Genomic DNA, 16,256 nt, shown 5'->3' with positions numbered 1-16,256 from the left:
AGATTTCCTCATGTCATGTACTATGTTACATACGTGTTCGGTCTCTTATCTACCCCGAAATCTGCAGCGCTCTTCTGCTTATTGGGCCCTAGGATTTTTCTAGTGCTTCTTCTTTAGTTTCATCATGTTAACATGTACACCTTTCAGGCACATGATAAACTTTTCTCATGTGTATAAGGTTCCTGGCTTGATGACGGTATTATAATGTCTCACTTTCACATTAAGTGATAGACATGATTTACTGTAGATGTTTCCAGTTTTCCAGTTTGCTCTAGTCATCTCTTGATTTCTCTGTTCGTGAGAGCAGATTATCATTATTATTATTATTTCTTTCCTTTCTCAGACGTTATGTCTGGTTAAAAATGGAAATTGACGCGGACCTTGATCAAATGTGACTTCCTTTTAACTGTACGGTATATGTTACATTGCATTTAGGAACTTTCGGGTAATTGAACATGTATCAAAAATTACAGATTTCTGTAGTTGTATATATACGTTGGGATGTAGCTGTATTCCGTTGATGTACTGGTGGATAGTGTGTGGTATGACTCCTGTAGTTGATAGTATAATTGGTATAATGTCAACTTTATCCTGATGCCACGTGTCGTTGACTTCCTCAACCAGTTGGATGTATTTTCCAATTTTTTCTCCTGTTTTCTTCTGTGTATTTGTGGTATTGGGTATGAATATTTCGATTAGTTGTGTTAATTTCTTCTTTTTATTGGTGAGTATGATGTCAGGTTTGTTATGTGGTGTTGTTTTATCTGTTATAATGGTTCTGTTCCTGTATAATTTGTATTCATTATCCTCCAGTACATTTTGTGGTGCATACTTTTATGTGGGAACGTGTTGTTCTATTAGTTTACGTTATATGGCAAGTTACTGATGTATTATTTTTGCTACATTGTCATGTCTTCTGGGGTATTCTGTATTTGCTAGTATTGTGCATCCGTTTGTTTGCAAAGTCTGCATTTATCTGTTGTGGTATTGGGATCTTTAATAATGTGCTTGCTGTAATATCTGGTGTTTATTGTTTGATCCTGTATTGCAATCACGAATCCTTCCTAGATGATACGGGTGCTTGCCATGTAGTGTTTTCTTTTTCCAATTTACATTCTTCGTATCTGTTGATGTTATGTGATCTAATGGGTTGTAGAAGTGGTTATGAAATTGCAATGTGTAGCCGATGTATTTATATGAGTAATTACTTTGCGTATTTTGCTAGTTTCTGCTCGTTCTCTAAAGAATTTTCTTAAATTGTCTACATGTTCATAATGTAGGTTTTTTATGTCGATAAATCCCCTTCCTCCTCCCTTTCTGCTTTATGTGAATCTTTCTGTTGCTGAATGTATGTAATGTATTCTATATTTGTGGCATTCTGATCGTGTAAGTGTACTGAGTGCTTGTAGTTCTGTGTTACTCCATTTCACTACGCCAAATGAAGAGGTCAATATTGGTATAGCATAAGTATTTATGGCTTTTGTCTTCTTTCTTGCTGTCAGTTCTGTTTTCAGTATTTTTGTTAGTCTTTGTCTATATTTTTCTTTTAGTTCTTCTTTAATATTTTTATTATCTATTCCTATTTTTTGTTTGTATCCTAGATATTTATAGGCATCTGTTTTTCCATCGCTTCTATGCAGTCGCTGTCGTTATCCAATATGTAATCTTCTTGTTTAGTGTGGTTTCCCTTGACTATGCTATTTTTCTTACATTTGTCTGTTCCAAAAGCCATATTTATATCATTGCTAAATACTTCTGTTATCTTTAGTAATTGGTTGAGTTGTTGATTTGTTGCTGCCAGTAGTTTCAGATCATCCACGTATAGCAAATGTGTGATTTTGTGTTGGTATGTTCCAGTCATATTGTATCCATTATTTGTATTGTTTAGCATGTTGGATAGTGGGTTCAGAGCAAGGCAGAACCAGAAAGGATTACTATTATTATTACATACGTACAGGCTCCAAGAGGAGTAATTGTTGTGAGATATTCCCCGGTACCACACTCCTTTTGTCTTCTCACTATGCATTTTCTTCCTTTCTTCTGACCAAGTTCTTCTTGTCTTGAATTTCTTGATTTCTTGGCACACATTCCACTTTGAGCGTTTTGTCGTTGAATGTTTCAATGCCTGTTATACCAGTTCTGTGATGGACTTCGTGCCGGCCGTGGTGGCCGAGCGGTTCTAGGTGCTTTAGTCCTGAACTGCGCGACTGCTCCGGTCGCAGTTTAGAATCCTGCCTCGGGCATGGACGTGTGTGATGTCGTTAGGTTAGTTAGGTTTAAGTAGTTCTAAGTTCTTGGGACTGATGACCTCAGAAGTTAAGTCCGATAGTGCTCACAGCCATTTGACCCATTTGACTAGCTAATACCTGATTACACTCGGGGTCCATGTTCTCAGTAAGGTTGGGAAGGACTGGTGTAAACGCTAACTGTTTACCACGTATCGCAGAGGTGTTGGGGGAAGTCGAGCAGTCCGATATAGGACACTTGCTATCAAAGCCGAAAGTAACATCAAATTTGCCTACAATATCCTCTTAAACAACGGCGTAGGTACGCCGCGCAAGATTTTCAGTATCCTCTCGCTTTCTTAAGGGCCTTTCACATGCTCAAATATTTACACTGACTTCTCTGCACGGACAATGTTTGCACCGACAAACTGTTGCATGTGAATCAATATATCTATATTTTTCCAAAATGTGTAGATGAAAATAAACGATACCTTTTCCTCCGATATATCTTTATATCGATTCAGAAGCGGCAGTGTCGACTTCCGCTATTTTTATTTTATACTTTTCCACAATTTTATGTACACATTTGAAGTTGGTCTTTTTAATTTGTAGTAGAACATAATTTTACTTTCACTATGTGAAAGAGTCTTGCTACTTTTTGAGCTTTCGTCAAGTTTAATCTTTCTCTTTGACAATGTGAAACAAGTCATGTGTCACCAAAGAAGAAGTCCGACGGCACTGGGGGTGGCAGTGTGAATGGATTAATAAGATTTCGGTATGTGAAGAAATAGGAGCGTTAAAAAACAATTTTTTACGCAACTAGTGTGCTATTTCTTCCCATCAGCGTCCTTCATAAATGGTTTTCGAAAATGAACAAAAATCTGAATGACAAGACTGGTCTTCATGGTGGGATGAGACGTGTGAGGGGGAAATGCTGTCGTAATCCGCGCTCTGCGCTACCAACAAAAACTGCAACGTTTGGCTTTACCATGCAATTTTGACATTACATCTGCTAGGTCACTGCCGGGTTCTAGAAACGAAAATGAGGGTAGTCGGCATGAAGTTTTCTAGACAAATTCAATATGTGGCGAAACCGAACAAAGGACCCATCAGGCACCTTTTATTGTACCACTTACATGCAGTTACCATTGTTAGCAATATGGTTATCGCCAAGCGTGAACGTGTATCGTTTTCCTTTCAATTCTTGCTCTAAGTGGGATAGGCAGGCTGCTACTTTGTTGATGTACATAATATCTAATAAAAAATCAGTACATAAATATAAAGCTCTAAAACTGGCAGTAAATTTACAATGTGAAGCCGATATTTTTATGTGCCACTACGTCGATATTTCTTCCGTCGATATATCGGTGTGTCGATACTTTTTCTCGACACAGCGAGAGACGGGAATGATATATTTTTTAAATATCAATAGTCCTACCAAATATCTCACTGTTGCTGTAACCCTTTCATAACCACTTAAATATTTCATCATTACATTCTTTTCTCCCTACATATGGCGTAGCATACCGCAGCAACCCACTTGTTCCAGTCCTCTTTTAAAACTTTTATCTCCTTCAAAGATTACATGGATCCGTCCGGATAGCCGTGCGTGTTAAAAGCGTCACTTCCGGGACGGGGAGATGCGGCGGCCCCGGGTCGAATCCGCCCGATGGATTAAGGACCAGAGTCAATGCGCCGGCCAGCCTAGATGTGGTTTTTCGGAGGTCTCCACATCCCACTAACTGAATGCCTGGCTGGTACTCAAGCCCCTCCACAGTTACACGATACGCAAACATTTAGAAAACTTTGGTGGCTCTCTTTCACATGAGAAGTACTACACGCAGGCAGATGCCATACGCATGTTAGGTCCCGGTGAGTAACGGGGTGGCGACAGGAAGGGCATCCGACAACCCCTTAAACTAACCGTTCCAATCCGTTAATAACCACGCCGAAGCTACGCCGATGCGGGACAAAGGCATAACCAAAAAAGAAGAAGAAGGGGAAGGATTAACGTTGAGAAGCGCTACACGTTTCAGAAGTCACTTTTTCGTCCATTTTCTCCGAATTGATCTTTTCCTTTTCGTAACTTGGCAAGGAAGAGCACTAGACAGAATATTATCTTACAAGAAAATTTGCTTCATTTGGCCATGGCCAGGAAACACTCTGCACTCTCGGACTGTTAATTCAGGATTGTGCCAAACCTAAATTGTGGTTGGAAGGTGTACATACGAATTCAGTAGTGCAGTCCAGATGTGCAGACGGTCGTTGCAAATATGGTCTGCTCAAATAAACCTGAGCAATAGAGCGACATTATGCCCCCGGCTTAGTCGACTATTTCCCTAACACAATTCATTTGAACTCTCGTGTAAAGGTAATTAAAGCAGGTAAGTTTTGTAGACGTTATGCAAAAACTATTTACGATTACAATTCTATCTAAACTGAGCCCTTGCAAGCGAATTATTTTCGTAGAAAGAGGGCCAGACGAATGAAATGAGTTAACGGTCAATTTTTGCAGTTAAAATTCGGATTATTTTGAGGTAAAATAAACGTAAACGTGTATTTTCATTTTGTAAATGCAAGAACAAGAGTTTGTTTTAATGTTAAAGGATGATTTTAGTCGAAATTTCACACGTTGGCCATGAATTGTAGCTTACGTGGCTTTTGTAAGCCAATTTGTGGCTGTTTTCTGTCTTGACAGACCACAAGTGTCCTATATCAATTTGTTCGTCTAGACTTCACCTACACGACTGTCTTATATCGTGTATTGCTGAATACCTAGCGTATGTAGCTCACCTCAGGGGACAGCTTGTCGGTGTCTGATGTTCTTGTATCACAGCGTCTGTGCCGGATGGTGATGGCTGATGGCATGCAAGTACAGATCAGCGTGTTTAGGTTTCCTGTAGACGCTATGGCCAAGGCAAAAAAATGGAAATGAGCCCCTAGCTGGGGAGGTTCGGCCGCCATGTGCAAGTCTTATTTCAGTCGACGCTACACTGGGCGAATTGCGCACCGGTGATCACGATGAAATGATGAGGGCAACACAACACCCAACCCCCGAGCGGAGAAAATCTCCAACCCTGCCGGGAATTGGACCAGGGCCCGCTTGCATGGGAGGCGACAACGTTACCACCCAGCTAAGCAGTCGGACTGCGGCCAAGGCATTCATACCTTTCAGAATGACGAGATCACCCAGGGAATTCCAAGAAAACATTTCCCAGACCATTATGCTCCCTTCTCCGGCCTGAACACTTCCAATGTTGCATGGTGTTCGCTTTCAGACGGTTCAAGCCGTGCACGCCAATAGACTTCTGTTATCTCAGAAGGCTTCATATCTCAAAAGGTTTCATATCAGCGCACACTCCGCTGCAGAGTGAAAATCTCATTCTGGAACTGAAAAGGCCACCTGTCTCCACTCAGACGTCCAATTGCGATACTGGCGTGCCTGTTCCAGCCTTCGTCGTCGATGAACATGAGTACATGAGCCACACACCTATTTCGGAGGCCCACACGCAGCAACGTTCGTTGAGGGGTTGGTAGCTGCTTGGTTCATCTGAGCGATCAGTCGCTCAACAGTCGCACATCTATCCGCCCGTACATGTCTTCCCAGCCAGCCACAGTTGCCTCGGCACTGGTTTTGTATAATGCCATTTTGCCATTTACGGTATATTTTAACTATGGCGACAGGCTAACAATTTACAAACTTAGCCGTTTTAGAAGTGCTTCCATCCTTGGCTCGAAACCCAATGATCATGCCCGTTTGGACGTCAGAAAAGTCAACGACTGCACTTTTTTCCACATCCTCTGAGGCGCTTTATACAGGGTGTTACGAAAAGGTACGGCCAAACTTTCAGGAAATATTCCTCACACACAAATAAAGAAAAGATGTTATGTGGACATGGGTCCGGAAACGCTTAATTTCCACGTTACAGCTCATTTTAGTTTCGTCAGTATGTGCTGTACTTCCTCGATTCACCGCCATGATTTCATACGGGATATTCTACCTGTGCTGCTAGAACATGTGCTTTTACAAGTACGACACAACATGTGGTTCATGCACGATGGAGCTCCTGCACATTTCAGTCGAAGTGTTCGAACGCTTCTCAACAACAGATTCGGTGACCGATGGATTGGTACAGGCGGACCAATTCCATGGCCTCCACGCTCTCCTGACTTCAACCGTCTAGACTTTCATTTATGGGGGCATTTGAAAGCTCTTGACTACGCAACCCCGGTACCAAATGTAGAGACTCTTCGTGCTCGTATTGTGGACGGCTGTGATACAATACGCCGTTCTCCAGGGCTGCATCAGCGCAACAGGGCTTCCATGAGACAGAGGGTAGACGCATGTATCCTTGCTAACGGAGGACATTTTGAACATTTCTTGTAACAAAGTGTTTGAAGTAACGCTGGTACTTCTGATGCTGTGTGTGATTTGAAGAGAAGTAATAAAATGAGCTCTAACATGGAAAGCAAGCGTTTCCGGACACGTGTCCGCATAACATCCTTTCTTTCTTTGTGTGTGAGGAATGTTTCCTGAAAGTTTGGACGTACCTTTTTGTAACACCCTGTATATCCTCCATTGTTAGTGCTGCCACCTGCTGCTTATGTATGGTTACTGCACGATGACGTCGAATATAGGCGGTAGTCGCATTAATGTGACTGAACCTATAACTGGTTTTAGCTGCAGCGTCTAAATGAAACAGTTAGACAACGTCCATAAAGTTTCATGCATGTGTAGATGATTTAAAAACTGTTGGTTGACCAACACTGGTTCTCTGCGAAGAAATATACGATACACCAGCTTTTGATGGTACCATGATGCTGTTATTAAAATACACTGAAGCTGTGCAGCATTTTACAGAAAATAAGTAATTAATCCTCTCTAATAAACAGCCTTGAGTAGCGTGGCATGTGTAAAAGTTCCTTCCTTTTTCTGTTCGCAGAGTCCAGTGTATCAGGTGACAGAGTCATCTGAGAGTTCCACCAGCTCCGTCAGCTCGACGAGCTCGAGCACTCCGAGCACATCAACGACCACGGTGAGGCCCACGTATTACAGGACGCCGACGCCGGTGCGCAGCGTGCAGATCCTCGACCCGGGCACAGATCCCGCCACTGAGGGCTCCTCCAAAAGGTCCGTGGACGCAGCCACAGACACCAAGGGCAAGAGGGAGGCCAGTCAGGACGCTGCTGCTGCTGCGTCTGACCATAAGGCTGGAGAAGAGGCTGTCGAGAAGGCTGTGGGCAGCGCCATCGAAACAAATAGCCAGAAGGCGGTGGGCAGCGCCACCGAAACAACTAGCGAGAAGGCGGTGGAAAACACGACAGAGGCAGCCAGCGAGAAGGCGCCGGTGGCTTGACGACAGCGCGCGCCAGCTCACCACACGAACCTTCGATTCCAGCAGGGGTCAGATGAACTCCCAGCTGATGTAATGGGGCATAGGAGGTGCTCTACAAGTAACTTTTTAGTCCTCATGACATAACGAACTTAATTACGGCACCAATGCCGGACACAAATCCAAAGACGCTGTCTGCTTTGTCTCCTTGTAACATTCGTTTTCTATGGCTAGCTTAGTTCAGTTCCTGTAATACACATTTCAGCACTAAGGTAGAATTACCATTAAGAATCTGTCGTATAATGACCTACCGTAGAATCAATGGAAATAAGCATAGACTCTGCTTATATCGAAGACTCAGCAAGTGTTGCTTTAAAGTAAACCGACTGAAGTATTTACAATTGCTATGTATTTCCTGAGTGCTGCAACAATGGTTCTTCTATTAGCAGCACTAACTATGGCTTATTTTGCTTGGCTCAGCAATAACCTTTAGTGACCTTTGCAAATTATCTTAAGGACTTGTACACAACACAGTCCATTTGTACTTAAGTCTGATGTGCCTAGCGAATCACCAGTTGAGAAGTCTGATTTGGTGAACGTTTCTCTATTTTTAATATTATATCAGAATCATACAAAATTTTTGTGTTCAACAAACTCAAAGCGATTTCTTGTCCCACTTTTTGTCCTGTACGTTGGATATAACGAATGATTCACAGCTTACTGTTATTGCTGACTTTTATGTAAATTTTTGTCAACAATGTGCAGAGAAAGACTTACTATATTTACTTCTATACTGTAAACATGTTTATTTATATAGAAGTAAGTGCGCTTTTTAATAATTTGCATTACAATTTTCATTTACCACTACCCATTACATAACTATGAAAAAAGAATCAAAAAAATTGTTATTCCAAAGGAAGTACGACACCTCAGAGCAATTCAAACGGAAAACTATCAAAAAATTAATGGTTCTGTGACGTTGAACTTGTAGATTACTAAGTATTTATTGACACTGTACTGGTGTGATACACTGTTAGTATTAAGTAATTTTATATACTTTTTATACTTTTGTACATGACACTATATGTGAATAAATATGACAAGTTTCAATTATTTGGTGTTCCATTTTTATCCCGGAAGTACGACGCGTTGTAGTTCAATTACTGTCTTCCATGATGATAACCAACTTAGGTTTTACGATACGATATATTGGCTTTGAAAATGAAGAACATATAGTTTATTCTTATGTTTCGGTTATTATAGTATTAGAGCCTCCAGGAACGATGCAGAGCTACAGCATATAATTCAATGAGGTTCTTCATGAAACCTGATAGTCCAAACGCCCTGAGTTCAGCACACTTTCGTTGTTTTGTGTGTCAGCTCTTCTCCCCAGTGGCAAATAGTTTCTAATCCATGTATGAGAACTCTACCCACATAGAAATTGTCCAGGGCATGTAGAAAATATATGTGAAGTGGGCACATTGTTATGCACTGATTTCAAAAAGCTAGAAGACTTGAATTGTAATACGCTTTTTTAAAATGATGAAAATCTGAAATCATATGACTGTAACAAAATTTAATTTCATTGAACAACGATAAAAAAGTTTGCACTAATCAGTATTCAACAGAAGCTGCTCTACATTAACAATAGAAACACTCTGCCCTGTCTGTAAGCTTTGTTAACAACATGACGAGAAATTTAAATATATTGTTCTTCATACAGAATCATCTCACGATACCTAACAATTTTTATTATAACGAAGCAATACTGTTCCAGCCCCGAAATGGAAGACTTCAGATTTTTTTGCTACACAAATGACAACAATGGCAAATCAAGTGAGTCGCAATGAACGTCACAATTCAGTTGCTAAGCAACGGTCGTTTTATAGAAGTCGCTAAATTATTTGGTCTATACGGCGAGGTATTCGAAAGTGCATTGTTACCGAGCACGGTCTGTTAGCAAGCTCGTCTCGAGTCGCAGAAATTACAAGTGCACAACATCCTAACTTGGAGTATCGCCATCCCAGCAGCTACCGGTCTGAGGGCCGTGCAGAACGCAGAGGGGAGAGGCGACCCACTTCGGCATTCAGATGTAGAGATGGGTTAGTGAAGGTAGCAACAGTCGCAGATGCTGTCATGCAAGCTGTAAGTACAGGGTGATAATAATTAAAGTTACGCTTTCAAAACGCCGTAGAAATAACACCACCGGTCAGAATGATTTCAAATTGCAACGCAAAATTATCGGAGAAGGGGAAAAACTTAAAGCCAGAAGAAGAAAAACAGTGTGAAATTTGATCAATAGATGGCGCTGTATGTGTCAGAACAAGTAAATGAAAAACCTGTCTTGTGCACGACCCACGGAAGTTGGTATAAACACGCCGGGTACACGGCTTTACCTCCTTTCGCGTCAAAGTACACCCCACGTGGGTTGAACATAAAGAAAAGTTGCTACATTGAAAAATATTGCCAAGACGAGATGTTATAATCTCACACACAATCGCATTTAAGATTGATGATGTTAGTTAGAATTACGGATCATCAACACGTGGTTCCACTTTGCTGACAAAGCAACTACTGGAAGGTACTCTGGATTCACATTGGAATTACACTGCTTGCAATTTAAGATAACATAAGATATTTTAGATCTAAACCTGAAACAAAGATGATTAAATTTTCAGTTAGGCTGAACTTACGAAATACATTGTCCTATGGACTTAGCAGAGACGTGCTAAGCTGGAGATCTTACCACTTCAGACACTCACCGCAGACTGACTGCCGTGGGCCTCTACCGAGGGTGCTTTTCAGATACAAACGGAAGTGATTAGAGACGCAGCTTCTTATACCAACATGACAAGGGACGGACAGGACCATACCAGGAATAGAAACCTCTTTGCTTTTAGAAAGTGTAGCTACCTGTTCCGACGTTGGTCCTACTGTTCTCTAGCAGACAGGCTTGTCTGCTACCATCAAGCATGCAACTAGAAATACATTTGCTCATTCATCCTTTCACACAGAAGGGAAGGGGGATGACAGTATCTTATCATATACACTATATAAAAGAAAGCACATGTAGGTTCCCTATGAGACTGTGTGCCATGAATTACATATAAACCGTGTTTTAAAGTGTAGTAGTGTGACAGATCGTTCTTGTTTATGTGTAAAAGTAACATGTTCCACTGCTCAGTCTCCTCCCAGATGGAGTCAGAAACACCACAGTAAATTTAGAAGTGGAATTTGATCCATAAATAACAACAGATTTAAGAAATTAATATGAAAGGAATCCAACAGAGACCTTTCATGCACTATTGTCACTATTGGTAGTTTGGTTTAACTATCGATAGTTCTATTGTTTATAATGTAATTCTTTTTTAATTGACGCCTAAGAAATGTCTGTTGCTATTACCTCCATGGAATTTGGAGTGCAGAGGGAAAGTAGGTTGTATGGATGTATTCAATCGACATCAAACATGGTGGCGCCTTAGCCAGTCTATGTTGTTTATAAATTATGTTCAAAATGTTCAAATGTGTGTGAAATCTTATGGGACTTAACTGCTAAGGTCATCAGTCCCAAAGCTTACACACTACTTAACCTAAATTATCCTTAGGACAAATACACACACCCCATGCCCGAGAGAGGACTCGAACCTCCGCCAGGACCAGCCGCACAGTCCATGACTGCACCGCCTCAGACCGCTCGGCTAATCACCCGCGGCTCTAAATTATGTTCTCAATAGAAGTGTGAGGGAGGGGTCATGCGAGACAGAATTTTCTTGTTTGTCGTGCAGTGATGACAACTCACGGTCGTGAGCATCTCGTACCGATCAGATTCTTATGATAAAAGTGAATGTGGACTATACAGATTATTACCTTCAAATGTGTGAGCTTACTTACTTGTAGCAAGGAATACAAATGTAAATAATGGTCTTGTAATATTCGTACAACATAGTTAGTAGAGGAAAAAATGACATTTTAAAGACTTGTTAAGTGTTTGACTTTGCGGAGCATGTCATAAATTCATGCTGAAAGAGTACCTGCGAGCTGACGCCGCACAACACCACGGGAGTACTTTGTTACTTTGCCGGGGCTTCCGCCACCTGGGCGATGCGACACTGTACGCTGGAGATGACAGAGGGCTGCTTGCTGATCAAAGCACACTTCATCGACCGAGACCAGAGTGCGTCTTGTGGGCGATGACTGCCACCCGGCAACGCTAGGATGTTGCATCTTTCGCTCGGAATAAACATGTGTATGTAGCTGCCGTTTTTATGAGAGGACATGGGACAGCCAGCTGATTCCTGCCCACTGCCCTGTTCCAACAACGCCAATGGTGGAGAAATGATCGCCATAGCTACCTATAGAAGAACAGCTCTACCATCTACTGCAGTGGACATTCACCACCAGTCTCTACAAAGTGGCTGATGAGTCTGAGTGCGAGTGCTACTCTGAGAACAAGATTTTGGCACAACAGATGAATTCGTGGGGGCAACAGCAAACCGGTGAGAAGATTAACGACTCAAAAAAAAAGTTGTGAATATAATTTTTAAGGATGAGTTTAATGTTATTGTTTTTATAGAGTGTAAAGCATTTCGCGTTAAACATTTATGTTTGCCGAAATCTGCTGCTTCGTATGTGCTTCAGTTCTTCACTTTCGCTGCGCCATTCAGTCATAGGTCTAAGGTTGCAAAAAGCTTCCGCACGTATACTAAAAAAGACCTTTCAGTATATGAAGTCTAACCATAAATGTAGCTGGCTTTCTCTGATGCATGCTAATATTCAGTGGCAGCATTCAGGAGAAAAACTAAAGCAGATATAAGCCGGGAAGCTTAATGTAATGCTTAGAACAAGCAAAAAATAGTCATAACGACGGGGCGGTTTATTGTTGTCAGGTAACATAAAGAATGTGCATTGCTCCTAAATCGTGTGTACTGATATTCGTGTACAAAAAAAGCCACACACTCGTAGGTTATGTCACTGGAGAGGGGATTCATAATCAGTGGGTAATGTCTTTATTACGGGATTTATACGACAGTTTTCGTCGCCGAGGAGCTTGATGTATCTACAACAGGAATGGATTCCATCTTCTTATTCCGTGCTTTCAACCACTTTCCATGCAACTGACGTTTCTTCCAATAACGGTTTGTAAATGAAAGTGTGTGTTGGACTTGTGTGACCAGTGGTGCAGATTTTAGTGACTGGGAAACGGAAATGAAAGTTGCGATCTCTTTAGTGATGTTTTGAATTTGTGAAGACATGTGGCATATACATAGGGCCGTGCTACAAGGGGTGTTGAAGTAAAAGTATACAGAAACTCTCTCATTACTGCGCTCATCTATGTAAAGTCTAAAGGAAGAAAAGCATAAACTGGCACCGATAAATGTGTAAGAGAGTTTATTATAGGGAAAAACGCGGATATTTACTTAATGTTTTATTGTAACCTATTTAAACACGAGCTGCCGTTTAAGCTCCTACATATTAAGCGTTGTAAAATAAAATAATTTTTATTCTTAATACATACACAGTGAGAGCTAGAGTACAAAAGCATTAAATGCGCACCCTTGGCTGCACAAGCGGATACGAGTAGCGTTTATTCAGGGAAGAGTTCACAGGTAAATTTCTTCGTAAATGATAACAGAGATACCGTCCTAGAGCCTCATAATCTGCACATGCTGTACGTAGTAATCATCAAAATCATATACGATGTTTTTCTGTTCTAGAAAATCCTGTTTATCTTGTTTTCTTTTTTCTGCTCCCTTCGGACGCCCTTGCCATCCGTTGTGGCCGAGCGGTTCTAGGGGCTTCAGTCCTGAACTGCGCAGCTGCTACGGTCGCAGGTTCCAATCCTGCCTCGGGCATGGATGTGTGTGATGTCCTTAGGTTAGTTAGGCTTAAGTAGTTCTAAGTCTAGGGGACTGATGACCTCAAAAGACTACAACTTCGGCAAGGGATCAGATGTTAGAAATGAAATGAGCACTATGGGACGTAACTGCTGAGGGCATCAGTCCCCTAGAACTTAGAACTACTTAAACCTAACTAACCGAAGGACATCACACACATCCATGCCCGAGGCAGGATTCGAACCTGCGACCGTAGCGGTCGCGCGGTTCCAGACTGGAGCGCCTAGAACCGCTTGGCCACTTCGGCCGGCTGTTAGAAATGAGCTTGGGTGTGTGCCCGCTTGTGGCACTGATTCTAGCAGCCCCGGTAGAGCTCTTGGCTGAATTTCCTTCGCTGTTCCTGTGTCGGGAGACATATGATACTCGCTGACTTGAACGGCAGTTTCGACTCCTGCTGTTGCACAAGCAGGAGCAAAATCCTCCTCCAAATCAACATAGGCATTCTATGGAAATAAATCAGTCTCCTTAAATACTTTGGTGCCGTCTCTACTGTTGCAGCCCGACAGAGGTCGTGTCTGAATAAATGATTTTAGTGGTTGAGTACTCGAAAGTCCACTAGATGACAAATGCATCGTTAGATCTCGCCATATGACAGACACACAGCTGCTACCAAACGGAAAAGGGAGGAATACTGTGAAGACATAACAATCAGTGCAATGAATTAAACTGCATTGATTGTTTGGTTGAAACTGTGTATATTACGAGCTGCGTAAGTCACTTTCGATACTGAGAAGAACGCTTTGTGACCTGAATACCAAGTAAAAATTAGAGAAACAACAGTATACGTCTGGTGTTTATGTCACTATGCACTGCTGGAATGACCAAACAATATCACTTTCCCGTTAAGTGCGGCTAAGACAGTACATGAAGTGCGTGTTCTTAGAAGACACTTGACTGAACTTACTCTGTTTTCGGACGTCTTTACTGACATGCAGAGGACTAAGATATCTGAAAAGAGGACCATAACCGATTGGCCGTCTTAGACTTTCTTCAGTACGTAACAGTCTAGTTACATACGCCTTTTTATTCACTAGCAAAATACAAATATCAGATACAAGTGAAAGAAAATACCGTTTGTGAGTGATGGTAGAAGGGCAAAAATTGAGGAAAAATCGTTTTGTTGTTGTTTCTGAAAAAAAAATATTTAGTGCAAAGAACTTCCTAGGCGCCATCCAAACATCGAATTCCGGGGAATGCAGTATCTGGATGATTCATGTCAAAGCAGTGGAGGCGCTGAATAATCACACAGGAGTCGGCATCCACAACGCGCCATTATCATGAAAATAAGGAGATAATTTGACCTATACATTCTTCAGTCTCCAATTTGTGAGCACCGCAACCATTGTTAACTTTGATTTGAAACTGTTAGGAAGTTATTACGACGAGACGAAGTGCCTCTAATTTGTTTAAAAGAATGTATCAGTTTATTTGTTCTCAGTAATTCGTCGTCCTCTTTACAAACTGAATCAAGTAAAAGTCAGATTTTTTATTTCTAACTAATTTCATAGTGAGCAATATTTTTTTAAAGAATTGCTGCATGGAACTAAGACAATTGGTCAGTCCTAGTTTTATCACAGGGTTTTATAATTTAGTATTCTTTCGTGATTACCCTTGCCGGGGTAGCAAAACACTATTATCAAAATCAGATGCGAATCGTAGAGGCCTAGTCATGCATTTTATGTTGGGTAATCAGTATTGCCAGGAGATTTTTATTTCAGGCCCCTATTAGTAGCGGCACACCAGAGAGAAACTTCACGAAAACTTGAACTTAGTCCTTGCACTCCTCTTTCGATTTTTTTCTCGAAACATCTAGGAAAACATCGCCTTTGAAAATCAGAATATTTCCAAGCGCTGATAAGTGAAAAAAATTTTGCCTTAACTCACATAGTAACCTGCAGCTGAGTGTATGGCGTAGAAATCTAGGGTATTGTGGAAGAACGCTTGCAAGCGATATATATCGAAGGTGCGACTGCCATGGAGGCAGATATCGATTATGTTCACAGCGATAATAGCTACGATGACAAAAGATAAACTACATGGACTTTGTTTATAGCGTTACCAACAACAACGATCATAAATGAATGTCAGCCTATGATGAGATGTAAAGTAATTTCACTTACCTTTTTCGTCATTGATATTTTCGTATTAGACGATTCGGGCTGATTTGTATGCACCTGGTAGGAGTCCTTTCTTTCCATAACCATGATAGACTCTAGCTATAACTCGCAAAAGAAACTGCTACAGCGTCACTAGGTAGTTTTATACCACGTAATCTTAGACTGTGGACGTAGGCATATTGACAGACGTACAGTTCGTTACGCCATGTGAGACGAGCAATATTCTAAGCACTACTTCCTTCACTCACACCTATTACACTAGCACCAGCAAACATTGGATTGTCAACGAATTTCTATCAGGAACAGTCGCAAAACTCTACCAATGTCATGATATAAAAATCTTTGCCGCTCATGACGTGGCGACTCTCACAATCGATAACTGTCTCCGTGACAGTCTCCCCTTCGACACACACCGCCTGCAACTGATCTTCCAGATTACCAAATCTAGTAATGGCAAACTCGTGAATTTATTAACAAATGAAAATGTTAATTAACAAAGATATCGAATCATAATTTTTGATAAAAATACCACCTTTCTGTTTCCAATTACTAATCACAATATATTAAATACCACTACTAAAATTCAAACTATCAAAAATCGAAAACAAAAAAATTTTTCGCTGCTAGAGATCGAGCCTTATTTTTGACATGTATAACATTTTCAATTAACAGTAACACATTTCACCC

The 16,256-nt window shown here is 41.2% G+C and overlaps 1 protein-coding gene across 2 annotated transcripts in view; it reads left to right on the top strand.

Moving 5' to 3' along the window:
• Window positions 1–8,671, top strand: part of LOC126335611 (uncharacterized) — a 117,004-nt gene extending 108,333 nt beyond the window's left edge. For both annotated transcript variants that reach the window (XM_049999064.1, XM_049999062.1), the window contains one exon: window positions 7,169–8,671. In XM_049999064.1, the coding sequence (XP_049855021.1) occupies window positions 7,169–7,582 (414 nt within the window). In that variant the 3' untranslated portion in view covers window positions 7,583–8,671. The remainder of the gene's footprint in view (window positions 1–7,168) is intronic.
• Window positions 8,672–16,256: the final 7,585 nt, after the last annotated feature.

This window comes from Schistocerca gregaria, chromosome 2 (genome assembly GCF_023897955.1).
Source record: "Schistocerca gregaria isolate iqSchGreg1 chromosome 2, iqSchGreg1.2, whole genome shotgun sequence".
In the NCBI taxonomy this organism is placed as follows: domain Eukaryota; kingdom Metazoa; phylum Arthropoda; class Insecta; order Orthoptera; family Acrididae; genus Schistocerca; species Schistocerca gregaria.
The sequence above is the reverse complement of the archived record's forward strand: the minus strand, read 5'-3'. Positions and strand labels throughout refer to the sequence as shown.